At 48.2% G+C, this 27,556-nt stretch overlaps 1 protein-coding gene across 3 annotated transcripts in view; it reads left to right on the plus strand.

Annotated features, from left to right (window-relative positions):
• Nucleotides 1–27,556, plus strand: part of farp2 (FERM, RhoGEF and pleckstrin domain protein 2) — a 179,691-nt gene that overhangs the window by 145,551 nt on the left and 6,584 nt on the right. The window contains exons 17-25 of one of the 3 annotated variants that reach the window (XM_061977479.2): nt 900–981; nt 8,515–8,752; nt 10,357–10,487; nt 10,601–10,669; nt 10,735–10,824; nt 14,959–14,979; nt 15,183–15,265; nt 15,341–15,459; nt 27,293–27,432. In XM_061977479.2, coding sequence (XP_061833463.2) covers nt 900–981; nt 8,515–8,752; nt 10,357–10,487; nt 10,601–10,669; nt 10,735–10,824; nt 14,959–14,979; nt 15,183–15,265; nt 15,341–15,459; nt 27,293–27,432 — 973 coding nt within the window. Of the gene's footprint in view, nt 1–899; nt 982–8,514; nt 8,753–10,356; nt 10,488–10,600; nt 10,670–10,734; nt 10,825–14,958; nt 14,980–15,182; nt 15,266–15,340; nt 15,460–21,595; nt 21,760–27,292; nt 27,433–27,556 lie in introns of all 3 variants that reach the window. The other 2 variants (XM_061977476.2, XM_061977478.2) reach the window with 2 other exon arrangements.

Raw genomic sequence — 27,556 nt, forward strand, 5'->3', positions numbered from 1 at the left:
TGGGTGCTCTCTAGTGGTGGGTGGTGTACTTGCTCTCTAGTGGTGGGTGGTGTACTTGCCCTGTAGTAGTGGGTGGTGTACTTGCTCTCTGATGGGTGCTCTCTAGTGGTGGGTGGTGTACTTGCTCTCTAGTGGTGGGTGCTCTCTAGTGGTGGGTGGTGTACTTGCTCTCTAGTGGTGGGTGCCCTCTAGTAGTGGGTGGTGTACTTGCTCTCAGGCGGGTGCTCTCTAGTGGTGGGTGGTGTACTTGCTCTCTAGTGGTGGGTGGTGTACTTGCCCTGTAGTAGTGGGTGGTGTACTTGCTCTCTGGTGGGTGCTCTCTAGTGGTGGGTGCCCTCTAGTGGTGGATGGTGTACTTGCTCTCAAGTGGTGGGTGCTCTCTAGTGGTGGGTGGTGTACTTGCTCTCTAGTGGTGGGTGCTCTCTAGTGGTGGGTGGTGTACTTGCTCTCTAGTGGTGGGTGGTGTACTTGCTCTTTAGTGGTGGGTGCTCTCTGGTGGTGGGTGGTGTACTTGCTCTCTAGTGGTGGGTGGTGTACTTGCTCTTTAGTGGTGGGTGCTCTCTGGTGGTGGGTGGTGTACTTGCTCTTTAGTGGTGGGTGCTCTCTGGTGGTGGGTGATGTATTCGCTCTCTGGTGGTGGGTGCTCTCTGGTGGTGGGTGGTGTACTTGCTCTCTAGTGGTGGGTGCTCTCTGGTGGTGGGTGATGTATTCGCTCTCTGGTGGTGGGTGCTCTCTGGTGGTGGGTGGTGTACTTGCTCTCTAGTGGTGGGTGCTCTCTGGTGGTGGGTGGTGTACTTGCTCTCTAGTGGTGGGTGGTGTCTAGTGGTGGGTGGTGTACTTGCTCTCTGGTGGTGGGTGGTGTTCTTGCAGACTAAGTCAGCAGGTGGTGTGGTCCACAGGGAGGGGCGCTCCAACGCTCACGTGAAGGGAGACTACCAGAGGATTGGTGACGTGATGCTGAAGAACATGTGTGCTCTCAAGGTCAGATCCTCCTCCTCCTCCTGCGTCTCCTCCTCCTCCTGTGTCTCCTGCGTCTCCTCCTGCGCCTCCCCCTTGTCCTCGTCCTCGTCCTCCTGCGCCTCCCCCTCGTCCTCCTCTTCTTCCTCCTGAGCCTCCCCCTCGTCCTCCTCCTCTTCTCCTGCGCCTCCCCCTCGTCCTCCTGCTCGTCGTCGTCCTCTTCCTCCTGTGTCTCCTCCTCCTGTGTCTCTCTCTCGTCCTCCTCCTCCTGCATCTCCCCCTCGTCCTCCTTCTGCGTCTCCCCCTTGTCCTCCTCCTCTTCCTCATGCGTCTCCCCCTCGTCCTTCTTCTCTTCCTCCTGCGTCTCCTCCTCCTGCGTCTCCCCCTCGTCCTCCTCCTCTTCCTCTTGCGTCTCCTCCTGCGCCTCCCCCTAGTCCTCCCCCTCGTCCTCCTGCGTGTCCCCCTCGTCCTCCTCCTCTTCCTCCTGCGTCTCCTCCTCCTGCGTCTCCCCCTTGTCCTCCTCCTCTTCCTCTTGCGTCTCCTCCTGCGCCTCCCCCTAGTCCTCCCCCTCGTCCTCCTGCGTGTCCCCCTTGTCCTCCTCCTCCTCCTGCGTTTCCTCCTCCTGCGTCTCCTCCTTGTCAACCTCTTCCTCCTGCGTCTCCTCCTCCTGCGTCTCCCCCTCGTCCTCCTCCTCTTTCTGCTGCGTCTCCTCCTCCTGCGTCTCCCCCTCGTCCTCCTCCTGCGTCTCCTCCTTGTCCTCCTCCTCTTCCTCCTGCGTCTCCCCCTCGTCCTCCTCTTCCTCCTGCGTCTCCCCCTCGTCCTCCTCCTCTTCCTCCTGCGTTTCCTCCTCCTGCGTCTCCCCCTCGTCGTCCTCCTTTTCCTCCTGCGTCTCCTCCTCCTACGTCTCCCCCTCGTCGTCCTCCTCTTCCTCCTGCGTCTCCCCCTCGTCTTCCTCTTCCTCCTGCGTCTCCCCCTCGTCCTCCTCCTCTTCCTCCTGCGTTTCCTCCTCCTGCGTCTCCCCCTCGTCCTTCTCCTCTTCCTTCTGCGTCTCCTCCTCCTGCGTCTCCCCCTCGTCCTCCTCCTTTTCCTCCTGCGTCTCCTCCTCCTACGTCTCCCCCTCGTCGTCCTCCTCTTCCTCCTGCGTCTCCTCCTTGTCCTCCTCCTCTTGCTCTTGCGTCTCCTCCTCCTGCGTCTCGTCCTCCTCCTCTTCCTCCTCATCCTCATCCTCTTCCTCCTGCGTTTCCTCCTCCTGCGTCTCCTCCTCTTCCTCCTCCTCCTCTTCCTCCTGCGTCTCCCCCTCGTCCTCCTCTTCCTCCTGCGTCTCCCCCTCGTCCTCCTCCTCTTCCTCCTGCGTTTCCTCCTCCTGCGTCTCCCCCTCGTCGTCCTCCTCTTCCTCCTGCGTCTCCCCCTCGTCTTCCTCTTCCTCCTGCGTCTCCCCCTCGTCCTCCTCCTCTTCCTCCTGCGTTTCCTCCTCCTGCGTCTCCCCCTCGTCCTTCTCCTCTTCCTTCTGCGTCTCCTCCTCCTGCGTCTCCCCCTCGTCCTCCTCCTTTTCCTCCTGCGTCTCCTCCTCCTACGTCTCCCCCTCGTCGTCCTCCTCTTCCTCCTGCGTCTCCTCCTTGTCCTCCTCCTCTTGCTCTTGCGTCTCCTCCTCCTGCGTCTCGTCCTCCTCCTCTTCCTCCTCGTCCTCATCCTCTTCCTCCTGCGTTTCCTCCTCCTGCGTCTCCTCCTCTTCCTCCTCCTCCTCTTCCTCCTGCGTCTCCTCCTCCTCTTCGTCCTGCGTCACCTCTTCCTGCGTCTCCTCCTCCTCCTCTTCCTGCGTCTCCCCCTCGTCCTCCTCCTCTTCCTCCTGTGTCTCCTCCTCCTCTTCCTCCTGCGTCTCCTCCTCCTGCGTCTCCCCCTCGTCCTCCTCCTCTTCCTCCTGTGTCTCCCCCTCGTCCTCATCCTCTTCCTCCTGCGTCTCCTCCTCCTGAGTCTCCTCCTCGTCCTCCTCCTCTTCCTCCTCCTCCTCTTCCTCCTGCGTCTCCTCCTCCTCTTCGTCTTGCGTCTCCTCCTCCTGCGTCTCTTCCTCCTGCGTCTCCTCCTCCTGCGTCTCCCCCTCGTCCTCCTCCTCTTCCTCCTGTGTCTCCTCCTCCTCTTCCTCCTGCGTCTCCTCCTCCTGCGTCTCCCCCTCGTCCTCCTCCTCTTCCTCCTGCGACTCCTCCTCCTGCGTCTCCCCCTCGTCCTCATCCTCTTCCTCCTGCGTCTCCTCCTCCTGAGTCTCCTCCTCGTCCTCCTCCTCTTCCTCCTCCTCCTCTTCCTCCTGCGTCTCCTCCTCCTCTTCGTCCTGCGTCTCCTCCTCCTGCGTCTCCTCCTCCTGCGTCTCCCCCTCGTCCTCCTCCTCTTCCTCTTGCGTCTCCTCCTGCGCCTCCCCCTAGTCCTCCCCCTCGTCCTCCTGCGTGTCCCCCTCGTCCTCCTCCTCTTCCTCCTGCGTCTCCTCCTCCTGCGTCTCCCCCTTGTCCTCCTCCTCTTCCTCTTGCGTCTCCTCCTGCGCCTCCCCCTAGTCCTCCCCCTCGTCCTCCTGCGTGTCCCCCTTGTCCTCCTCCTCCTCCTGCGTTTCCTCCTCCTGCGTCTCCTCCTTGTCAACCTCTTCCTCCTGCGTCTCCTCCTCCTGCGTCTCCCCCTCGTCCTCCTCCTCTTTCTGCTGCGTCTCCTCCTCCTGCGTCTCCCCCTCGTCCTCCTCCTGCGTCTCCTCCTTGTCCTCCTCCTCTTCCTCCTGCGTCTCCCCCTCGTCCTCCTCTTCCTCCTGCGTCTCCCCCTCGTCCTCCTCCTCTTCCTCCTGCGTTTCCTCCTCCTGCGTCTCCCCCTCGTCGTCCTCCTTTTCCTCCTGCGTCTCCTCCTCCTACGTCTCCCCCTCGTCGTCCTCCTCTTCCTCCTGCGTCTCCCCCTCGTCTTCCTCTTCCTCCTGCGTCTCCCCCTCGTCCTCCTCCTCTTCCTCCTGCGTTTCCTCCTCCTGCGTCTCCCCCTCGTCCTTCTCCTCTTCCTTCTGCGTCTCCTCCTCCTGCGTCTCCCCCTCGTCCTCCTCCTTTTCCTCCTGCGTCTCCTCCTCCTACGTCTCCCCCTCGTCGTCCTCCTCTTCCTCCTGCGTCTCCTCCTTGTCCTCCTCCTCTTGCTCTTGCGTCTCCTCCTCCTGCGTCTCGTCCTCCTCCTCTTCCTCCTCGTCCTCATCCTCTTCCTCCTGCGTTTCCTCCTCCTGCGTCTCCTCCTCTTCCTCCTCCTCCTCTTCCTCCTGCGTCTCCCCCTCGTCCTCCTCTTCCTCCTGCGTCTCCCCCTCGTCCTCCTCCTCTTCCTCCTGCGTTTCCTCCTCCTGCGTCTCCCCCTCGTCGTCCTCCTCTTCCTCCTGCGTCTCCCCCTCGTCTTCCTCTTCCTCCTGCGTCTCCCCCTCGTCCTCCTCCTCTTCCTCCTGCGTTTCCTCCTCCTGCGTCTCCCCCTCGTCCTTCTCCTCTTCCTTCTGCGTCTCCTCCTCCTGCGTCTCCCCCTCGTCCTCCTCCTTTTCCTCCTGCGTCTCCTCCTCCTACGTCTCCCCCTCGTCGTCCTCCTCTTCCTCCTGCGTCTCCTCCTTGTCCTCCTCCTCTTGCTCTTGCGTCTCCTCCTCCTGCGTCTCGTCCTCCTCCTCTTCCTCCTCGTCCTCATCCTCTTCCTCCTGCGTTTCCTCCTCCTGCGTCTCCTCCTCTTCCTCCTCCTCCTCTTCCTCCTGCGTCTCCTCCTCCTCTTCGTCCTGCGTCACCTCTTCCTGCGTCTCCTCCTCCTCCTCTTCCTGCGTCTCCCCCTCGTCCTCCTCCTCTTCCTCCTGTGTCTCCTCCTCCTCTTCCTCCTGCGTCTCCTCCTCCTGCGTCTCCCCCTCGTCCTCCTCCTCTTCCTCCTGTGTCTCCCCCTCGTCCTCATCCTCTTCCTCCTGCGTCTCCTCCTCCTGAGTCTCCTCCTCGTCCTCCTCCTCTTCCTCCTCCTCCTCTTCCTCCTGCGTCTCCTCCTCCTCTTCGTCTTGCGTCTCCTCCTCCTGCGTCTCTTCCTCCTGCGTCTCCTCCTCCTGCGTCTCCCCCTCGTCCTCCTCCTCTTCCTCCTGTGTCTCCTCCTCCTCTTCCTCCTGCGTCTCCTCCTCCTGCGTCTCCCCCTCGTCCTCCTCCTCTTCCTCCTGCGACTCCTCCTCCTGCGTCTCCCCCTCGTCCTCATCCTCTTCCTCCTGCGTCTCCTCCTCCTGAGTCTCCTCCTCGTCCTCCTCCTCTTCCTCCTCCTCCTCTTCCTCCTGCGTCTCCTCCTCCTCTTCGTCCTGCGTCTCCTCCTCCTGCGTCTCTTCCTCCTGCGTCTCCTCCTCCTGCGTCTCCCCCTCGTCCTCCTCCTCTTCCTCCTGTGTCTCCTCCTCCTCTTCCTCCTGCGTCTCCTCCTCCTGCGTCTCCCCCTCGTCCTCCTCCTCTTCCTCCTGCGACTCCTCCTCCTGCGTCTCCTCCTCTTCCTCCTGCGTCTCCCCCTCGTCCTCATCCTCTTCCTCCTGCGACTCCTCCTCCTGCGTCTCCTCCTCTTCCTCCTGTGTCTCCTCCTCCTCTTCCTCCTGCGTCTCCTCCTCCTGCGTCTCCCCCTCGTCCTCCTCCTCTTCCTCCTGTGTCTCCTCCTCCTCTTCCTCCTGCGTCTCCTCCTCCTGCGTCTCCCCCTCGTCCTCCTCTTCTTCCTCCTGCGACTCCTCCTCCTGCGTCTCCTCCTCTTCCTCCTGCGTCTCCTCCTCCTGCGTCTCCCCCTCGTCCTCCTCCTCTTCCTCCTGCGACTCCTCCTCCTGCGTCTCCTCCTCTTCCTCCTGTGTCTCCCTCTCGTCCTCATCCTCTTCCTCCTGCGTCTCCTCCTCCTGAGTCTCCTCCTCGTCCTCCTCCTCTTCCTCCTCCTCCTCCTGCGTCTCCTCCTCCTCTTCGTCCTGCGTCTCCTCCTCCTGCGTCTCTTCCTCCTGCGTCTCCTCCTCCTGCGTCTCCCCCTCGTCCTCCTCCTCTTCCTCCTGTGTCTCCTCCTCCTCTTCCTCCTGCGTCTCCTCCTCCTGCGTCTCCCCCTCGTCCTCCTCCTCTTCCTCCTGCGACTCCTCCTCCTGCGTCTCCCCCTCGTCCTCATCCTCTTCCTCCTGCGTCTCCTCCTCCTGAGTCTCCTCCTCGTCCTCCTCTTCCTCCTCCTCCTCTTCGTCCTGCGTCTCCTCCTCCTGCGTCTCTTCCTCCTGCGTCTCCTCCTCCTGCGTCTCCCCCTCGTCCTCCTCCTCTTCCTCCTGTGTCTCCTCCTCCTCTTCCTCCTGCGTCTCCTCCTCCTGCGTCTCCCCCTCGTCCTCCTCTTCTTCCTCCTGCGACTCCTCCTCCTGCGTCTCCTCCTCTTCCTCCTGCGTCTCCTCCTCCTGCGTCTCCCCCTCGTCCTCCTCCTCTTCCTCCTGCGACTCCTCCTCCTGCGTCTCCTCCTCTTCCTCCTGCGTCTCCCCCTCGTCCTCCTCCTCTTCCTCCTGCGACTCCTCCTCCTGCGTCTCCTCCTCTTCCTCCTGTGTCTCCCCCTCGTCCTCATCCTCTTCCTCCTGCGTCTCCTCCTCCTGAGTCTCCTCCTCGTCCTCCTCCTCTTCCTCCTGCGTCTCCCCCTCGTCCTCATCCTCTTCCTCCTGCGACTCCTCCTCCTGCGTCTCCTCCTCTTCCTCCTGTGTCTCCCCCTCGTCCTCATCTTCTTCCTCCTGCGTCTCCTCCTCCTGAGTCTCCTCCTCGTCCTCCTCCTCTTCCTCCTCCTCCTCCTGCGTCTCTTCCTCCTGCGTCTCCTCCTCCTGCGTCTCCCCCTCGTCCTCCTCCTCTTCCTCCTGTGTCTCCTCCTCCTCTTCCTCCTGCGTCTCCTCCTCCTGCGTCTCCCCCTCGTCCTCCTCCTCTTCCTCCTGCGTTTCCTCCTCCTGCGTCTCCCCCTCGTCCTCCTCCTCTTCCTCCTGTGTCTCCTCCTCCTCTTCCTCCTGCGTCTCCTCCTCCTGCGTCTCCCCCTCGTCCTCCTCCTCTTCCTCCTGCGACTCCTCCTCCTGCGTCTCCCCCTCGTCCTCATCCTCTTCCTCCTGCGTCTCCTCCTCCTGAGTCTCCTCCTCGTCCTCCTCTTCCTCCTCCTCCTCTTCCTCCTGCGTCTCCTCCTCCTCTTCGTCCTGCGTCTCCTCCTCCTGCGTCTCTTCCTTCTGCGTCTCCTCCTCCTGCGTCTCCCCCTCGTCCTCCTCCTCTTCCTCCTGTGTCTCCTCCTCCTCTTCCTCCTGCGTCTCCTCCTCCTGCGTCTCCTCCTCTTCCTCCTGCGTCTCCTCCTCCTGCGTCTCCCCCTCGTCCTCCTCCTCTTCCTCCTGCGACTCCTCCTCCTGCGTCTCCTCCTCTTCCTCCTGTGTCTCCCCCTCGTCCTCATCCTCTTCCTCCTGCGTCTCCTCCTCCTGAGTCTCCTCCTCGTCCTCTTCTTCCTCCTGCGACTCCTCCTCCTGCGTCTCCTCCTCTTCCTCCTGCGTCTCCTCCTCCTGCGTCTCCCCCTCGTCCTCCTCCTCTTCCTCCTGCGATTCCTCCTCCTGCGTCTCCTCCTCTTCCTCCTGTGTCTCCCCCTCGTCCTCATCCTCTTCCTCCTGCGTCTCCTCCTCCTGAGTCTCCTCTTCCTCCTCCTCCTCTTCCTCCTGCGTCTCCTCCTCCTCTTCGTCCTGCGTCTCCTCCTCCTGCGTCTCTTCCTCCTGCGTCTCCTCCTCCTGCGTCTACCCTCGTCCTCCTCCTCTTCCTCCTGTGTCTCCTCCTCCTCTTCCTCCTGCGACTCATCCTCCTGCGTCTCCCCCTCGTCCTCATCCTCTTCCTCCTGCGTCTCCTCCTCCTGAGTCTCCTCCTCGTCCTCCTCTTCCTCCTCCTCCTCTTCCTCCTGCGTCTCCTCCTCCTCTTCGTCCTGCGTCTCTTCCTCCTGCGTCTCCTCCTCCTGCGTCTCCCCCTCGTCCTCCTCCTCTTCCTCCTGTGTCTCCTCCTCCTCTTCCTCCTGCGTCTCCCCCTCGTCCTCCTCTTCTTCCTCCTGCGACTCCTCCTCCTGCGTCTCCTCCTCCTGCGTCTCCCCCTCTTCCTCCTGCGACTCCTCCTGCGTCTCCTCCTCTTCCTCCTGTGTCTCGTCCTCGTCCTCATCCTCTTCCTCCTGCGTCTCCTCCTCTTGAGTCTCCTCCTCGTCCTCCTCCTCTTCCTCCTCCTCCTCTTCCTCCTGCGTCTCCTCCTCCTCTTCGTCCTGCGTCTCCTCCTCCTGCGTCTCTTCCTCCTGCGTCTCCTCCTCCTGCGTCTCCCCCTCGTCCTCCTCCTCTTCCTCCTGCGACTCCTCCTCCTCTTCCTCCTGCGCCTCCTCCTCCTGCGTCTCCCCCTCGTCCTCCTCCTCTTCCTCCTGCGTCTCCCCCTCGTCCTCCTCCTCTTCCTCCTGCGTCTCCTCCTCCTGCGTCTCCCCCTCGTCCTCTTCCTCCTGCGACTCCTCCTCCTGCGTCTCCTCCTCTTCCTCCTGCGTCTCCTCCTCTTCCTGCTCCTCACCAAGCAAGCGGGTGTGTCCCAGCAGGAGTTGACGGTGTACCTGCAGAAGCACGACCAGGTGCTGAGTGAGCTGGAGCAGACGAGCAGGAGAGTGAAGAAGCTGGAGACGCTCTACAAGGAGTTTGAGCTGCAGAAGGTTTGCTACCTGCCGCTCAACACCTTCCTGCTCAAGCCCATCCAGCGCCTCATGCACTACCAGCTCATCCTGCAGCGCCTCTGCACCCACTACTCACCCTCTCACCCTCACCACCACCACTGCAGGGGTGAGCATCCTGGACCACACCTCATTAACTAAATGACAACTGCCGCGCTAATCGCTAAGTGACCGTGCGTTACTCTCAAGCTGACAACTGGCGCGTTAATCACTAGCCAACTGGGGCGCTAAGCTAGAGGTTAGCGCCCCTAATCGCTAGCTTTACTAGACATGTTAACCACAAGCTTTCACCGGACACGCTAATCGCTAGTTTTCACCTGACATGCTAAGTGCTAGCTGACAACTGACGCGCTAATTATAAGCTGACAATCGGTGCGCTATGCGTTAGCTAACTGATGTGCTAACTGATAGCTGACAACTGACGCGCTAATTGCTAGCTGAATCTTAAAGCGCCAATCGCTAGCTGACAACCGGCACGTTAATAGCTCACTGACAACCAGCGTGCTAATCGCTAAATGCCAGCTGGCACGCTAAAAGCTGGCTGACAATGTGCTAATCACTAGCTACAACCGGCGCGTTAATCACTGGCTAACCGACGCGTTAATTGCTAGCCACTAATAGCCTGCTGAGTAAGTGATGCGCGAATCGCTAAAACTGGTGCTCTAATCGCTAGCTGACAAAGTGCGTGATAATCACTAGCCAACTGGGGCGCTAAGCTAGAGGTTAGTGCTCCTAATTGCTAGCTTTCACCAGACACACTAATCGCTAGCTTTCACTAGACACGCTAATCAGTAGCTTTCACCTGACATGCTAAGTGCTAGCTGACAACTGACACGCTGATTGCAAGATGACAACAGCTATGCGTTAGCTAACTGATGTGCTAGCTGATAGCTGACAACTGACGCGCTAATTGCTAGCTGAAACTTAAAGCGCCAATCGCTAGCTGACAACTGGCACGTTAATAGCTCGCTGACAACCAGCGCGCTAATCGCTAAATGACAACTGGCACGCTAAAAGCTGGCTGACAGTGTGCTAATCACTAGCTAACAACCGACGCGTTAATCACTGGTTAACTGATGTGTTAATTGCTAGCGAACTAATAGCCTGCTGAGTAAGTGGCGCGCAAAACTGAAAACTGGTGCTCTAATCGCTACCTGACAAAGGCCTTGTTAATCATTAGCCAACTAGGGCGCTAATCGCTAGCTTTCACCAGACACGCAAGTCGCTAGCTGGCAACTGACGTACTATTCGCTAGTTAACTGATGTGCTAATTGCTAGCTGACGACTGGTGCGTTGATCGCTGGTTAACCAACGTGCTAATCGCCAGATGGCAACTGGCACGTTAATCGCTAGCTGATGTCTGTCGCGCCAATGATAGCTGGCAGCTGGTGCGCTAATTGCTAGCAGGTATCTTGAAGTTGAAGGCTCAGTAACATTTCAAATGTTCTGACCTGCAGTACCTCTGTGGGACCAGTAGAGGTCATGGAAGACCACCTTTTAACTGACTATTACAACATACTGGTGATGCATTCACAGGAGTGCCGGCCGTGGGAATTTTGTGTTCCATTCATAAATCTACTACTAAAAGTTAGTTTTTCTTGTGAAAAGTCGAGTTCAAATGCTGCGTTTTTTTGGATTTAAGATTCTTCCAAGTTCCCAAAAAAAGCAGGACTTTGTTGTGGAGGAGTGACAGGAGGACTTGTTTGTGTGCAGAGGCCCTGAAGGAGGTGGCAGACATGACCACGCAGCTGCAGAGCAGTCTCATCCGGCTGGAGAACTTCCAGAAAATGACGGAGCTGCAGCGAGACCTGATCGGAGTGGACAACCTGACCGCACCCGGCAGAGTGAGTCAAAACCCCCTCCTCCTTGGTCCTAATGGTGTGGTGTCTAATGGTGTGGTGTTTAAAGGTGTGGTGTTTAAAGGTGTGGTGTCTAATGGTGTGTGTTTGCTGGTCAGGAGTTCATACGTGAGGGATGTCTGTACAAGCTGACCAAGAAGGGTCTTCAGCAGAGGATGTTCTTCCTGGTAGGTCCATGGTTGCAAGGTGAGACGTAAGAATGAGATATAACCTTGCTGCTGTGCTCTCTTAGTTCTCAGACATGCTCCTCTACACCAGCAAGGGTGTGACGGCCACCAACCAGTTCAAAGTTCACGGACAGCTGCCTCTTCACGCCATGATTGTGAGTATCCACTCGCCTCCACAGTGGACGTCAGGAATGGCCCACACCAGTGAGTTTGACCTTGGTGTATAAAAGGTAGTACCGACGTTCCCACGCGTCACGTGAAGATGATCCAGATTCATTTATGTCTTTAATACCAAAGTTGTTTTGGGACACTCAATTTATTTAACTGAATGTTTTGGGTTTGAATTTTGGGGACTGTTTTTTTTTAAATAATTTTTTCATTTCATTGAATAAAAAGTTACAGGCAAAAAATTCAGTTTGTTAGTTAGTTCAAGTACAGTGTAAAAAAAAAAAAATCAGTGCAAAAAAATGTGATGAAGAATTATTCAGTGTAAAAAAAAATTGATGCAGAAAACTTTAGTGTAAAAAAAAAAGGAGGCGCAGGAAAAATGTTAAAAAATGGTGCAGAAAAAAAATCAGTGTAGAAAAATTTGGTGCGGAAATAATCAGTGTCAAAAAATCAGTGCAGAAAAAAATCAGTGTAGAAAAATTGGTGCAGAAATTTTCAATGTATAAAAAAAGGTGGTGTGGAAATATTCAGTATAAAAAAATCTGTGTAAAAAAATTGATGCAGAAAACAATTAGTGAAAAAACGGTAGTGTGGAAATATTCAGTGTAAAAAAATCGGTGTAAAAAAATTTGGTGCAAAATTATTCAGTGTAAAAAAATTGCAGAAAGCTTTAGTGTAAAAATAATGGTGCAGGAAAAATTGAGTGTTAAAAAAATCGTTGCTGCAAAAAATCAGTGTATAAAAATTTGGTTGAGAAATATTCAGTGTAAAAGAAATTTGTGCAGAAATATTCAGTGTAAAAAAAATTGGTGCAGGAAAATGTAGTGTAAAATTATTTGGTTCGAAAGTATTTAGTGTAAAAAAAATTGGTGCGGAAATTTTCAGTGTGAAAAAATCTGTGCAGAAAAATCTGTGTAAATAAATTTGGTGCGGAAATATTCAGTGTAAAAAAATGTATGCAGAAAACAATCAGTGTAAAAAAAAAAGGTGGTGCGGAAATATTCAGTGTAGAAAAATTTGGTGCAGAAATAGTCAGTGTAAAATAATTGATGCAGAATACCCATGCATCCATCCATTTTCTACCGCTTATTCCCTTCGGGGTTGCGGGGGGCGCTGGAGCCTATCTCAGCTACAATCGGGCGGAAGGATGCAGAATACCATCAGTGTTAAAAAACAAAGGTGGTGCGGAAATACTCAGTGTAAAAAAATCAGTGCAGAAAAAAATCGATGCAAAAAACTTTAGTGTAAAAAAAATGGTGCAGGAAAAATTCTGTGTTAAAAAAATTGGTGCTGAATAAATCAGTGTATAAAAATTTGGTGCAGTGTAAAAACATTTTTTGCGGAAATATTCAGTGTAAAATAAAATTGTTGCGAAAATTTTCAGTGTAAAAAAATCAATGCAGAAAAAAATAGATGCAGAAAACTTTAGTGTAAAAAAAATGGTGCAGGAAAAATTCTGTGTTAAAAAAATTGGTGCTGAATAAATCGGTGTATAAATATTTGGTGCAGTGTAAAAACATTTTTTTGCGGAAATATTCAGTGTAAAATAAAATTGGTGCGAAAATTTTCAGTGTGACAAAATCAGTGCAGTAAAAATCTGTGTAAAAAAATTTGGTGCCGAAATCTTAAATGTAAAGAAAAAATTAGATTCAGAGAAATTTGGTGTAAAGAAATCGGTGCTGAAAAAAATCAGTTAAAAAAAATTTGGTGCAGAAATATTCAGTGTCAAAATATCGGTGTAAAAAAATTTGGTGCAAAATTATTCAGTGTAAAAAAATCGATGCAGAAAGCTTTAGTGTTAAAATAATGGTGCAAGAAAAATTGAGTGTTAAAAAAGTCGTTGCTGCAAAAGATCAGTGTATAAAAATTTGGTTCAGAAATTTTCAGCGTAAAAGAAAAAAGAAAAAAAATTGGTGCAGGAAAATGTAGTGTAAAATTATTTGGTTCGAAAGTATTTAGTGTAAAAAAATTGGTGCAGAAATTTTCAGTGTGAAAAAATCAGTGCAGAAAAATCTGTGTAAATACATTTGGTGCGGAAATATTCAGTGTAAAAAAATTTGGTCAGAAATATTCAGTGTAAAAAATCAGTGCAGAAAAATTTGGTGCGGAAATATTTAGTGTAAAAAAATCAGTGTAGAAATATTTTAGTGCAGAAATATTCAGTGTAAAAAAATTGATGCAGAAAACAATCAGTGTAAAAAAAAAAGGTGGTGCGGAAATATTTAGTATAAAAAAATCAGTATAGAAACATTTGGTGCAGAAATATTCAGTGTAAAATCAGTTCCGGAAAAAATCAGTGTATAAAAATTTGGTGCGGAAATGTTCAGTGTAAAAAAATCAGTGCAGAAAAAAAATCGATGCAAAAAACTTTAGTGTAAAAAAAATGGTGCAGGAAAAATTCAGTGTTAAAAAAATTGGTGCTGAATAAATCAGTGTATATAAGTTTGGTGCAGTGTAAAAAAAATGTTTGCGGAAACATTCAGTGTAAAAAAAATTGGTGCGAAAATTTTCAGTGTAACAAAATCAGTGCAGTAAAAATCTGTGTAAAAAAATTTGCTGCCGAAATCTTAAATGTAAAGAAAAAATTAGATTCAGAGAAAGTTGGTGTAAAAAAAATCGGTGCTGAAAAAAATCAGTTAAAAAAAATTTGGTGCAGAAATATTCAGTGTCAAAAAATGGTGCCGAATAATTTAATGTAAAAGAAATTAGGTTTGGAAATATTCAGTGAAAAAAAAAACAAATTGGTGCAGAAATATTTAGTGTAAAAAACTTTGAAGCAGAAAACTTTGGTTTAAAAAAAAAAAAAAGAAAAAAAAAGTGGTGCAGGAATAATTCAGTTTAAAAAAAAAAAAGGTACAGAAAAAAAATCAGTGTAAAAAAATTTGGTCAGAAATATTCAGTGTAAAAAATCAGTGCAGAAAAATTTGGTGCGGAAATATTTAGTGTAAAAAAATCAGTGTAGAAAAATTTGGTGCAGAAATATTCAGTGTAAAAAAATGGATGCAGAAAACAATCAGTGTAAAAAAAAAAGGTGGTGCGGAAATATTTAGTGTAAAAAAATCAGTATAGAAACTTTTGGTGCAGAAATATTCAATGTAAAATAATCAGTTCCGGAAAAAATCAGTGTATAAAAATTTGGTGCGGAAATGTTCAGTGTAAAAAAATCAGTGCAGAAAAAAAATCGATGCAAAAAACTTTAGTGTAAAAAAAATGGTGCAGGAAAAATTCAGTGTTAAAAAAATTGGTGCTGAATAAATCAGTGTATATAAGTTTGGTGCAGTGTAAAAAAAAGGTTTGCGAAAATATTCAGTGTAAAAAAAATTGGTGCGAAAATTTTCTGTGACAAAATCAGTGCAGTAAAAATCTGTGTAAAAAAATTTGGTGCCGAAATCTTAAATGTAAAGAAAAAAATAGATTCAGAGAAAGTTGGTGTAAAAAAATAGGTGCTGAAAAAAATCAGTTAAAAAAAATTTGGTGCACAAATATTCAGTGTCAAAAAATGGTGCAGAATAATTTAATGTAAAAAAAATTAGGTTTGGAAATATTCAGTGGAAAAAAAAACAAATTGGTGCAGAAATATTTAGTGTAAAACACTTTGATGCAGAAAACTTTGGTTTAAAAAAAAAAGTGGTGCAGGAATAATTCAGTTTTAAAAAAAAAAAAGGTACAGAAAAAAAATCAGTGTAAAAAAATTTGGTCAGAAATATTCAGTGTAAAGTAATCAGTGCAGAAAAAAATCAGTGTAAAACACTTTGGTGCAAAATTATTCAGTGTAAAAAAATGGTGCAGGAAAAATTCAGTGTTAAAAAAATGGTGCAGAAATTTTCAGTGTAAAAAAACATCCAATTAAATAAACCCAATAAATAATATTTGATATTATATACATTAATATATTAATTCAATAAACGCTTCAACCTACTATTAAAAAAAATGAATAAAACAATGTGTGCTAATTTTTTTTGAATCAAAATGAGAAATGAGCACGTTTGGAAGCCTAATCCTGCATGATACTGATAAAGCATGTTCCCCGGGTGTGTCACACCCCAGGGGGTCCCACTGACTAGAGGGAAAGGTGGACTTGTGCTAACGCTGCGTGTCTCTGCTTCACTTTATGGCCGCAGATCATAATTCTGGACGCACCGGTAAGTCTAAGTCTAAGTCGGCCGGGCTGGACCAGCCTGGGCACTCTAACCCCGCCCCCTCCTCCTGCACCCGCTTGCTGCTCGTTAGCACGCCCAAGTCCCAAAGGAGTTGGCAGAGTCATGAAATGTGCTGCTTGCTGACGGTGTCTGTCCCTTTAAGACGGGAGGAGGCGGGGCTTGTCTGACTAACCTTGTGTGTGCAGGTGGAGGAGAGCGAGAAGGAGTGGTCGGTGCCTCACTGCTTCACCATCTACTCCGCCCAGAGGACCGTGGTGGTGGCCGCGAGGTGACGACTTTCAACCAGCGGGGGGGGCGCCCTCGCTCTCCATCACCCCTTAACTGACCTTTGACCTTGTGGCAGCTCCAAGGTGGAGATGAGCAAGTGGATCGAGGACCTCAACATGGCCATAGACCTGGCCAAGAAGTCCCAGGACAAGTCCGGACTCTTCCTGGACGCCGGCCTGGCCGACCACTCCAACCGTGAGTCATGTGACCTTACCCTCACTGGACGCTTTATTAGGCACGCCTGTACGAGCCAAAAGTGCGGTTTAGCAGCACATTTTTACCACCAGTGGGACATTCTAAAAATTCTATTAAAAAAACCCCTTAATGAGTGGTGTCAGGTTCAATTATTAATATATCTATATCTATATATCTATTAAACAAGACAAGAAGCAAAGAATCAAACAGAGACAGAATTCAATTTGGACTCAATATTGAGGAGAGTCGTCTTTACACTGTACCCTTGGACAGTATCTCAGCACGCTCTGCCAAAAGATTGCATGCCTCCTTCTTTTATTTTGGACCCTCCCCGACCACATGGCCACCACTGTTTCCAAAGGACAAAGGTCGCAAAAAGTTCACAGAAAAGGTCAGTTCAAAAAGAGTTTGTAAAATAGTTCAAAAAGAGGTCCATAAAATAGTTCAAAAAGAGTTTGTAAAATAGTTCAAAAAGAGGTCGTCTGGAAATTGGGCAGATCCTGTCATCTCTCCGCTTTGAAGTCCTTGAGGTAGAACTACATCTTTCTGTTGATTACCATACATGAAAGAACACAGGAACACCTTCATCTTGCTTCCCCCCCCTACACAGTGGAGTTTTACGAGCCTTACTCTTGGTAGGTTTCAAAGACAGCTTTTGTCTTCTTGCCTGGAACTCATTTCAACACAAAGTTTTTTGTGATAACTTACAAACAATTATTCTAACAAGTGGAATATAAGAACAAACGTGCGAAAAGTAGCAAGTTTTTTTCCTTCAAAACTTTCATTGCTCAAAAAATAATAATCAATCAAAATCGATGTTATGAGTTATTGACCTTTTCAACCCAGCAGGCACCAGACGTTGATACAACGTTGATTATACGTACATGTCCTTTTAAAAAGTGACTTTAAAACAACCTCGCAAAATAGTTGTATTTGTAGATTGAGACAACGTTGGCGTCTAACGTTGGATCCACGTTGTTGGTTTGGGAAATTACCATATTTCAATGGTCAGATCAACGTCAGAACCCGACATTGATTAAACGTCGTCAAAAAGCATGTTGTTTCAACGTTGTATTTGTGTTGTGGAATATTGGTTGAGAAATGACCAAATTTCAATGGTCAAATCAACGTCACAACCCGACATTGAATCAACGTCGTCAAAAACCATGTTGTTTCAACGTTGTGTTTGTGTTGCAGAATATTGGTTGGGAAATGACCAAATTTCAATGTTAAATCAACGTCAGAACCCAACATTGATTAAACGTTGTCAAAAAGCATGTTGTTTCAACGTTGTGTTTGTGTTGTAGAATATTGGTTGGGGAATGACCAAATTTCAATGGTCAAATCAACGTCACAACCCAACATTGATTTAACGTTGTTTTTGTGTTGTAGAATATTGGTTGGGAAATGACCAAATTTCAATAGTCAAATCAACATCAGAACCCAACATTGATTAAACGTTGTCAAAAAGCATGTTGTTTCAACGTTGTATTTGTGTTGTAGAATGTTGGTTGGGAAATGACCAAATTTCAATGTTAAATCAACGTCAGAACCCAACATTGATTAAACGTTGTCAAAAAGCATGTTGTTTCAACATTGTATTTGTGTTGTAGAACATTGGTTGGGAAATGACCAAATTTCAATGTTAAATCAACGTCAGAACCCAATATTGATTAAACGTTGTCAAAAAGCATGTTGTTTCAACGTTGTGTTTGTGTTGGAGAATATTGGTTGGGAAATGACCAAATTTCAATGGTCAAATCAACGTCACAACCCAACATTGATTTAACGTTGTATTTGTGTTGTGGAATATTGGTTGGGAAATGACCAAATTTCAATAGTCAAATCAATGTCAGAACCCAACATTGATTAAACGTTGTCAAAAAGCATGTTGTTTCAACGTTGTATTTGTGTTGTAGAATATTGGTTGGGAAATTACCAAATTTCAATGGTCAAATCAAGGTCACAACCCGACATTGAATCAACGTTGTCAAAAAGTATGTTGTTTCAACGTTGTATTTGTGTTGTAGAATATTTGTTGGGAAATGACCAAATTTCAATGTTAAATCAACGTCAGAACCCAACATTGATTAAACGTTGTCAAAAAGCATGTTGTTTCAACGTTGTATTTGTGTTGTATAATTTCGGTTGGGAAATGACCAAATTTCAATGGTCAAATCAACGTCAGGACCCAACGTTGATTTAACGTTGTATTTGTGTTGTGGAATATTGGTTGGGAAATGACCAAATTTCAATGGTCAAATCAACGTCACAACCCGACATTGAATCAATGTTGTCAAAAAGCATGTTGTTTTAACGTTGTATTTGTGTTGTGGAATATTGGTTGGGAAATGACTAAATTTCAATAGTCAAATCAACGTCAGAACCCAACATTGATTAAACGTTGTCAAAAAGCATGTTGTTTCAACGTTGTATTTGTGTTGTGGAATATTGGTTGGGAAATGACTAAATTTCAATAGTCAAATCAACGTCAGAACCCAACATTGAATCAACGTCGTCAAAAAGCATGTTGTTTCAACGTTGTGTTTTGGTTGTAGAATATTGGTTGGGAAATGACCAAAATTCAATGGTCAAATCAACGTCACAACCCAACATTGATTTAACGTTATATTTGTGTTGTGGAATATTGGTTGGGAAATGACCAAATTTCAATAGTCAAATCAACGTCAGAACCCAAAATTGATTTAACGTCGTCAAAAAGCATGTTGTTTCAACGTTGTATTTGTGTTGTGGAATATTGGTTGGGAAATGACCAAATTTCAATGTTAAATCAACGTCAGAACCCAACATTGATTAAACGTTGTCAAAAAGCATGTTGTTTCAACGTTGTGTTTGTGTTGTAGAATATTAGTTGGGAAATGACCAAATTTCAATGGTCAAATCAACGTCGGGACCCAACATTGATTAAACGTTGTCAAAAAGCATGTTTCAACGTTGTGTTTGTGTTGTAGAATATTGGTTGGGAAATGACCAAATTTCAATGTTAAATCAACGTCAGAACCCAACATTGATTAAACGTTGTATTTGTGTTGTGGAATATTGGTTGGGAAATGACCAAATTTCAATGGTCAAATCAACGTCACAACCCGACATTGAATCAACGTCGTCAAAAAGCATGTTGTTTCAACGTTGTATTTGTGTTGTAGAATATTGGTTGGGAAATGACCAAATTTCAATGTTAAATCAACGTCAGAACCCAACATTGATTAAACGTTGTCAAAAAGCATGTTGTTTCAACGTTGTGTTTGTGTTGTAGAATATTGGTTGGGAAATGACCAAATTTCAATGGTCAAATCAACGTCACAACCCAACATTGAATTAACGTTGTATTTGTGTTGTGGAATATTGGTTGGGAAATGACCAAATTTCAATGGTCAAATCAACGTCACAACCCGACATTGAATCAATGTTGTCAAAAAGCATGTTGTTTTAACGTTGTGTTTGTGTTGTAGAATATTGGTTGGGAAATTACCAAATTTCAATAGTCAAATCAACGTCAGAACCCAAAATTGATTTAACGTCGTCAAAAAGCATGTTGTTTCAACGTTGTATTTGTGTTGTGGAATATTGGTTGGGAAATGACCAAATTTCAATGGTCAAATCAACGTCGGGACCCAACATTGATTAAACGTTGTCAAAAAGCATGTTTCAACGTTGTGTTTGTGTTGTAGAATATTGGTTGGGAAATGACCAAATTTCAATGTTAAATCAACGTCAGAACCCAACATTGATTAAATGTTGTATTTGTGTTGTGGAATATTGGTTGGGAAATGACCAAATTTCAATGGTCAAATCAACGTCACAACCCGACATTGAATCAACGTCGTCAAAAAGCATGTTGTTTCAACGTTGTATTTGTGTTGTAGAATATTGGTTGGGAAATGACCAAATTTCAATGTTAAATCAACGTCAGAACCCAACATTGATTAAACGTTGTCAAAAAGCATGTTGTTTCAACGTTGTGTTTGTGTTGTAGAATATTGGTTGGGAAATGACCAAATTTCAATGGTCAAATCAACGTCACAACCCAACATTGAATTAACGTTGTATTTGTGTTGTGGAATATTGGTTGGGAAATGACCAAATTTCAATGGTCAAATCAACGTCACAACCCGACATTGAATCAATGTTGTCAAAAAGCATGTTGTTTTAACGTTGTGTTTGTGTTGTAGAATATTGGTTGGGAAATGACCAAATTTCAATGTTAAATCAACGTCAGAACCCAACATTGATTAAACGTTGTCAAAAAGCATGTTGTTTCAACGTTGTATTTGTGTTGTAGAATATTGGTTGGGAAATGACCAAATTTCAATGTTAAATCAACGTCAGAACCCAACATTGATTAAACGTCGTCAAAAAGCATGTTGTTTCAACGTTGTATTTGTGTTGTAGAATATTGGTTGGGAAATGACCAAATTTCAATGGTCAAATCAACGTCAGGACCCAACATTGATTTAATGTTGTATTTGTGTTGTGGAATATTGGTTGGGAAATGACCAAATTTCAATGTTAAATCAACGTCAGAACCCAACATTGATTAAACGTTGTATTTGTGTTGTGGAATATTGGTTGGGAAATGACCAAATTTCAATGGTCAAATCAACGTCACAACCCGACATTGAATCAACGTCGTCAAAAAGCATGTTGTTTCAACGTTGTATTTGTGTTGTAGAATATTGGTTGGGAAATGACCAAATTTCAATGTTAAATCAACATCAGAACCCAACATTGATTAAACGTTGTCAAAAAGCATGTTGTTTCAACGTTGTGTTTGTGTTGTAGAATATTGGTTGGGAAATGACCAAATTTCAATGGTCAAATCAACGTCACAACCCAACATTGATTTAACGTTGTATTTGTGTTGTGGAATATTGGTTGGGAAATGACCAAATTTCAATGGTCAAATCAACGTCACAACCCGACATTGAATCAATGTTGTCAAAAAGCATGTTGTTTTAACGTTGTGTTTGTGTTGTAGAATATTGGTTGGGAAATGACCAAATTTCAATGTTAAATCAACGTCAGAACCCAACATTGATTAAACGTCGTCAAAAAGCATGTTGTTTCAACGTTGTATTTGTGTTGTAGAATATTGGTTGGGAAATGACCAAATTTCAATGGTCAAATCAACGTCAGGACCCAACATTGATTTAACGTTATATTTGTGTTGTGGAATATTGGTTGGGAAATGACCAAATTTCAATGGTCAAATCAACGTCAGAACCCAACATTGAATCAAAGTTGTCAAAAAGCATGTTGTTTCAACGTTGTGTTTATGTTGTAGAACATTGGTTGGGAAATGACCAAATTTCAATGTTAAATCAACGTCAGAACCCAACATCAGGACATAATTCAACAAGTTCTCAAGGTTGTTTCAATGTCTCGTCCCTGCTGGGAAGTCTCCAATTACTTAATGTTAAATATTTTATTTAGCATATTGGTTTATGTTTGACATAAAGAGCTCTGATAAAACCAACAAATATTTTTTTTAAAAGCCATAAAGAATAACAAAAACGTATAATTGATGAATAGATCTGAAGTAGGTCGAGAGATTTAAGCTTTGAAAGTAAAAAATAAAATAAAAAATGTATGACTTATTTTTAACATTTTATGAGTGGGTTCCTATTGGATTTATTTCTTTAAAACTGTCATTGCTCAAAAAATAATAATGAATCCAAATCAGTGTTATGAATCATTACTGTGAACTATTTAAGGCTCCAATGACTTCACATCAAATATTCCACTTTTAGATATTTTTGGGGGAAAATATTGCATATTTTGTGTTTTGCCACCAGAAAAAACCTGTTTTTCTTTGACAAAAAGAGCATAAAAAGTAAAAAAAAATTGTTTACTTTATATCAACAAATGAACCTAAAGTTAGGACCAGCACTTATTTTGCATCAAATCCACAAAAGAATCCAACTCTGCTGCAAAAAACGTAAACCTCCATGATGGTGACCATCATTATTATCTTCTGTAAAGCAGGACTTTTCAATTGGGTGCAATGAATTGGTGTACCTAATGAAGTGACCAGTGAGCGTGCCAGCGTCCCCCTGTCCTGCTTCACCCCACCACCTTCCCCACCCTCCCCACCCCATCCTTCCCCCTCCCTCAGGGTCCTCAGACGAGGTGTCGGTGGAGCAGGAGTCTGAGGACGACATGAACTCCTCCCACACGTCGCTGGACAAGCAGACGCACCACCGCGCCAACACCACCATGCACGTGTGTTGGCACCGCAACACCAGCGTGTCCATGTCTGATCACAGCCTGGCTGTGGAGGTACTTGCACCATCACCATATTCACCATAATCACCATCAACATAATCACCATTACCATATTACCGTATGAGTCCCTCAAGTGTCAGGTGGAGTGGGTGGGCAGGATTGTCCATGATGGCCAGCAGTTTGTCCAGTGTCCTCCTGTCCCTCACTGACACAAACGCCTCCAACCGCGTGCCAATAGTTTGGTCGGCTTTCCGGATCAGTTTGTCCATCCGGTTGAAGTCCGTTTTGCTGGTGCTGCTCCCCCAACACAACCACTGCAAAGTACAGGGCACTGGCCACAAAGGACTGATAAAAGATCTCCAGCAGCTTGCTGCACACATTAAAGGACCTAAGCTTCCTCAGGGAAAAAAATAAAAAATTCAGTCTAAGCCTGGGCCCCTGGAGAGGGGGTCCAGACTGAGGCCAAGGGGGGGAAAAAACTCATTGTCATAGCACACACAAGCATGTGTATAAGAGGGAAACATCAAATAAAACAAAGGACATTAAAACAGCAGACCTGATGCAACCAGCCATTTGTACATACAGCTACAAAAGTAAAACAAAAAATACAATTACACTGCGGTGGCCTCTGGGGTGTTCCACGCCATCGTCTGCTGGGGTGCGCGCAGCATGGCCAGAGACAGGAGCAGACCCAACAAAGCAACCAAGAGATCCGACTCCACCCTCGGACGTCCGCCAACTCTCGGCCAGTGTCCAGTCCGCATGGATGAGCAAGGATTCGTCAAAGGAGACAGAGGTGTCCGATACACACTCATTCAGCCAAGAAACTATGAAGCAACCAAGAGAGCCAACTCCACCCTCGGTCGCCCGCCAACTTTCGGCCACTGTCCAGTCTGCATAGATGAGCAAGGATTCATCTAAGGAGACCGAGGTGTCCGATACACACTCATTCAGCCAAGACACTGTGAAGCAACCAAGAGAGCCAACTCCACCCTCGGCCGCCCGCCAACTCTCGGCCAGTGTCCAGTCTGCATAGATGAGCAAGGATTCGTCTAAGGAGACCGAGGTGTCTGATACACACTCATTCAGCCAAGACACTGTGAAGCAACCAAGAGAGCCAACTCCACCCTCGGCCGCCCGCCAACTCTCGGCCAGTGTCCAGTCCGCATGGATGAGCAAGGATTCGTCAAAGGAGACAGAGGTGTCCGATACACACTCATTCAGCCAAGAAACTATGAAGCAACCAAGAGAGCCAACTCCACCCTCGGTCGCGCGCCAACTTTCGGCCACTGTCCAGTCTGCATAGATGAGCAAGGATTCGTCTAAGGAGACCGAGGTGTCCGATACACACTCATTCAGCCAAGACACTGTGAAGCAACCAAGAGAGCCAACTCCACCCTCGACCTCGCGCCAACTCTCGGCCAGTGTCCAGTCTGAATGGATGAGCAAGGATTCGTCCAAGGAGACCGAGGTGTCCGATACACACTCATTCAGCCAAGACACTGTGAAGCAACCAAGAGAGCCAACTCCACCCTCGGCCGCGCGCCAACTCTCGGCCAGTGTCCAGTCCGCATGGATGAGTGAGGATTTGTCCAAGGAGACCGAGGTGTCCGATACACACTCATTCAGCCAAGACACTGTGAAGCAACCAAGAGAGCCAACTCCACCCTCGGCCTCCCGCCAACTCTCGGCCAGTGTCCAGTCCGCATGGATGAGCAAGGATTCGTCAAAGGAGACAGAGGTGTCCGATACACACTCATTCAGCCAAGACACTGTGAAGCAACCAAGAGAGCCAAGTCCACCCTCGGCCGCGCGCCAACTCTCGGCCAGTGTCCAGTCCGCATGGATGAGCAAGGATTCGTCAAAGGAGACAGAGGTGTCCGATACACACTCATTCAGCCAAGACACTGTGAAGCAATCAAGAGAGCCAACTCCACCCTCGGCCGCCCGCCAACTCTCGGCCAGTGTCCAGTCTGAATGGATGAGCAAGGATTCGTCCAAGGAGACCGAGGTGTCCGATACACACTCATTCAGCCAAGACACTGTGAAGCAACCAAGAGAGCCAACTCCACCCTCGTCCGCGCGCCAACTCTCGGCCAGTGTCTAGTCCGCATGGATGAGCAAGGATTCGTCTAAGGAGACCGAGGTGTCCGATATACACTCATTCAGCCAAGACACTGTGAAGCAACCAAGAGAGCCAACTCCACCCTCGGCCGCGCGCCAACTCTCCGCCAGTGTCCAGTCTGCATGGATGAGCAAGGATTCGTCCAAGGGGACCGAGGTGTCCGATACACACACATTTAGCCAAGACACTGTGAAGCAACCAAGAGAGCCAACTCTCGGCCAGTGTCCAGTCTGCATGGATGAGCAAGGATTCGTCCAAGGAGACCAGGGTGTCCGATACACACTCATTCAGCCAAGACACTGTGAAGCAACCAAGAGAGCCAACTCCACCCTCGGCCGCCCGCCAACTCTCGGCCAGTGTCCAGTCCGCATGGATGAGCAAGGATTCGTCAAAGGAGACAGAGGTGTCCGATACACACTCATTCAGCCAAGAAACTATGAAGCAACCAAGAGAGCCAACTCCACCCTCGGTCGCGCGCCAACTTTCGGCCACTGTCCAGTCTGCATAAATGAGCAAGGATTCGTCTAAGGAGACCGAGGTGTCCGATACACACTCATTCAGCCAAGACACTGTGAAGCAACCAAGAGAGCCAACTCCACCCTCGGCCTCGCGCCAACTCTCGGCCAGTTCCAGTCCGCATGGATGAGCGAGGATTCGTCCAAGGAGACCGAGGTGTCCGATACACACTCATTCAGCCAAGACACTTTGAAGCAACCAAGAGAGCCAACTCCACCCTCGGCCGCCCGCCAACTCTCGGCCAGTGTCCAGTCCGCATGGATGAGCAAGGAAGCGTCCAAGGAGACCGAGGTGTCTGATACACACTCATTCAGCCAAGACACTGTGAAGCAACCAAGAGAGCCAAATCCACCCTCGGCCGCCCGCCAACTCTCGGCCAGTGTCCAGTCCGCATGGATGAGCAATGATGCGTCCAAGGAGACCGAGGTGTCCGATACACACTCATTCAGCCAAGACACTGTGAAGCTTGTCCGTCCCGGCGCTCTGCGCCAGCTCTGCAGCCCTGTCTCTTCATCCGCATCTCCTCCAGTTTCTCCAAACGGACTCTGGTGTGGCAGAGACCCAACTGCTGGTCTGCATGGCCAAAAGGCTCCCGGTAGGCAGATCCAGAAGCTTACAAAAAAAGCACCGCAGAAGTCATACAGTCCTAAAGGGTCCCGAACCAAAAGGCAAAAAAAACAACCACATGAAAACAAGAAGGAAACATCAAGACAAAAGGATGATACAAGAGCACAGAGCTCCTGCCAACAGCAGCCGCTACAGCGGCACCATCTTTCCAAGATGGCGATGACCAGCTCCATGGTCTTGTCCACATTAAGGAGCAGCTGGTTCGCCTGAGACCACTCCACAAAGTCAGCGATCAGTGTCCTGTACTCCAATTCCTGTTCTTCTCCGATACCCCCGACCACAGCAGAGTAATCAGAGTATTTCTGCAGGTGGCAGGACCTAGGGCTATACTGGAAGTCTGAGGTGTACACTAGGATGAACAGGAAAGGAGACAGGACAGTCCCCTGTGGAGCACCTACACCACCGGCCACAGTACACAAACTGTGGAGGGTCCAGGGAAGGAGCCACCAGGGGTCTCAGCTGAGCCAGCACAAGTTTCTCGAGGACCTTCATGAAATGACACGTCAGGGCAACCGGTCTGAATGCTAGCTCTTCTTCTTTCCTTTAGTGTAACATGCTAACTCTTCTTCTTTCCTTCAGTGTAACATGCTAACTCTTCTTCTTTCCTTCAGTGTAACATGCTAACTCTTTTTCCTTTCAGTGTAACATGCTAACTCTTCTTCTTTCCTTCAGCGTAACATGCTAACTCTTCTTCTTTCCTTCAGCGTAACATGCTAACTCTTCTTCTTTCCTTCAGCGTAACATGCTAACTCTTCTTCTTTCCTTCAGCGTAACATGCTAAAACTTATTTTCAGTATTAAAACGCTAATTCTTCTTCTTTTCAGTCTAACATGCTGACTCTTCTTTTTTCAGTGTAACATGCTAATAACTCTTCTTTTTTTCAGTGTAACACGCTAACTCTTCTTCCTTCCAGTGGCTCATGCTAACCCCTCCACTTCCTGTCCACTGTAACATGCTAACCCTTCCACTTCCTGTCCACTGTAACATGCTAACCCTTCCACTTCCTGACCACTAACATGCTAACCCTTCAACTTTCTGTCCACTGTAACATGCTAACCCTTCCACTTCCTGTCCACTGTAACATGCTAACCCTTCCACTTCCTGTCCACTGTAACGTGCTAACCCTTCCACTTCCTGTCCACTGTCACATGCTAACTCTTCCACTTCCTGTCCACTGTCACATGTTAACCCTTCCACTTCCTGTCCACTGTCACATGTTAACCCTTCCACTTCCTGTCCACTGTCACATGCTAACCCTTCCACTTCCTGTCCACTGTCACATGCTAACCTTTCCACTTCCTGTCCACTGTACCATGCTAACCCTTCCACTTCCTGTCCACTGTAACATGCTAACCCTTCCACTTCCTGTCCACTGTTTCATGCTAATGCGTCCACTTTCTGTCCACTGTAACATGCTAACCCTTCCACTTCCTGTCCACTGTCACATGCTAACCCTTCCACTTCCTGTCCACTGTTTCATGCTAACACTTCCACTTCCTGTCCACTGTAACATGCTAACCCTTCCACTTCCTGTCCACTGTCACATGCTAACCCTTCCACTTCCTTTCCACTGTAACATGCTAACCCTTCCACTTCCTGTCCACTGTAACATGCTAACCCTTCCACTTCCTGTCCACTGTAACATGCTAACCCTTCCAGTTCCAGTTCCTGTCCACTGTAACATGCTAACCCTTCCACTTCCTGTCCACTGTAACATGCTAACCCTTCTACTTCCTGTCCACTGTAACATGCTAACCCTTCCACTTCCTGTCCACTGTCACATGTTAACCCTTCCACTTCCTGTCCACTGTTTCATGCTAACCCTTCCACTTCCTGTCCACTGTCACATGTTAACCCTTCCACTTCCTGTCCACTGTCACATGCTAACCTTTCCACTTCCTGTCCACTGTAACATGCTAACCCTTCCACTTCCTGTCCACTGTAACATGCTAACCCTTCCACTTCCTGTCCACTGTTTCATGCTAATGCATCCACTTTCTGTCCACTGTAACATGCTAACCCTTCCACTTCCTGTCCACTGTCACATGCTAACCCTTCCACTTCCTGTCCACTGTTTCATGCTAACACTTCCACTTCCTGTCCACTGTAACATGCTAACCCTTCCACTTCCTGTCCACTGTCACATGCTAACCCTTCCACTTCCTGTCCACTGTATCATGCTAACCCTTCCAGTTCCAGTTCCTGTCCACTGTAACATGCTAACCCTTCCACTTCCTGTCCAGCATACACGTAACAGGCTAACACTTTTGCGCTCTTCTGCTTCCATCTTTTCTCTGTCCCGCTTGTCCGCTCGGTCAGTCTCGGTCTCTCCCGCGGTCTCGCCGGAGCTGCCCCCTCGCTACCTGCTGGGCCAGGGCCAAAGACCCAATACCATCACGCACGTGTGCTGGTACCGAAACCAGAACCTCTCTCTCACTGATTACCTGCGCATGAACCAGGTACCAGGAGCACAGAGCGGTTCTGTCCCCAATCAGAGCGCTCATGTCGAGACTTCCTTCATCATATTTATACTGAAACGCCACTTTGGGTGGTGACCCACATTGTCCATGTTGCTGGTTTAAC

The sequence above is a fragment of the Nerophis lumbriciformis genome, linkage group LG18, assembly GCF_033978685.3.
Source record: "Nerophis lumbriciformis linkage group LG18, RoL_Nlum_v2.1, whole genome shotgun sequence".
NCBI classification, from domain to species: domain Eukaryota; kingdom Metazoa; phylum Chordata; class Actinopteri; order Syngnathiformes; family Syngnathidae; genus Nerophis; species Nerophis lumbriciformis.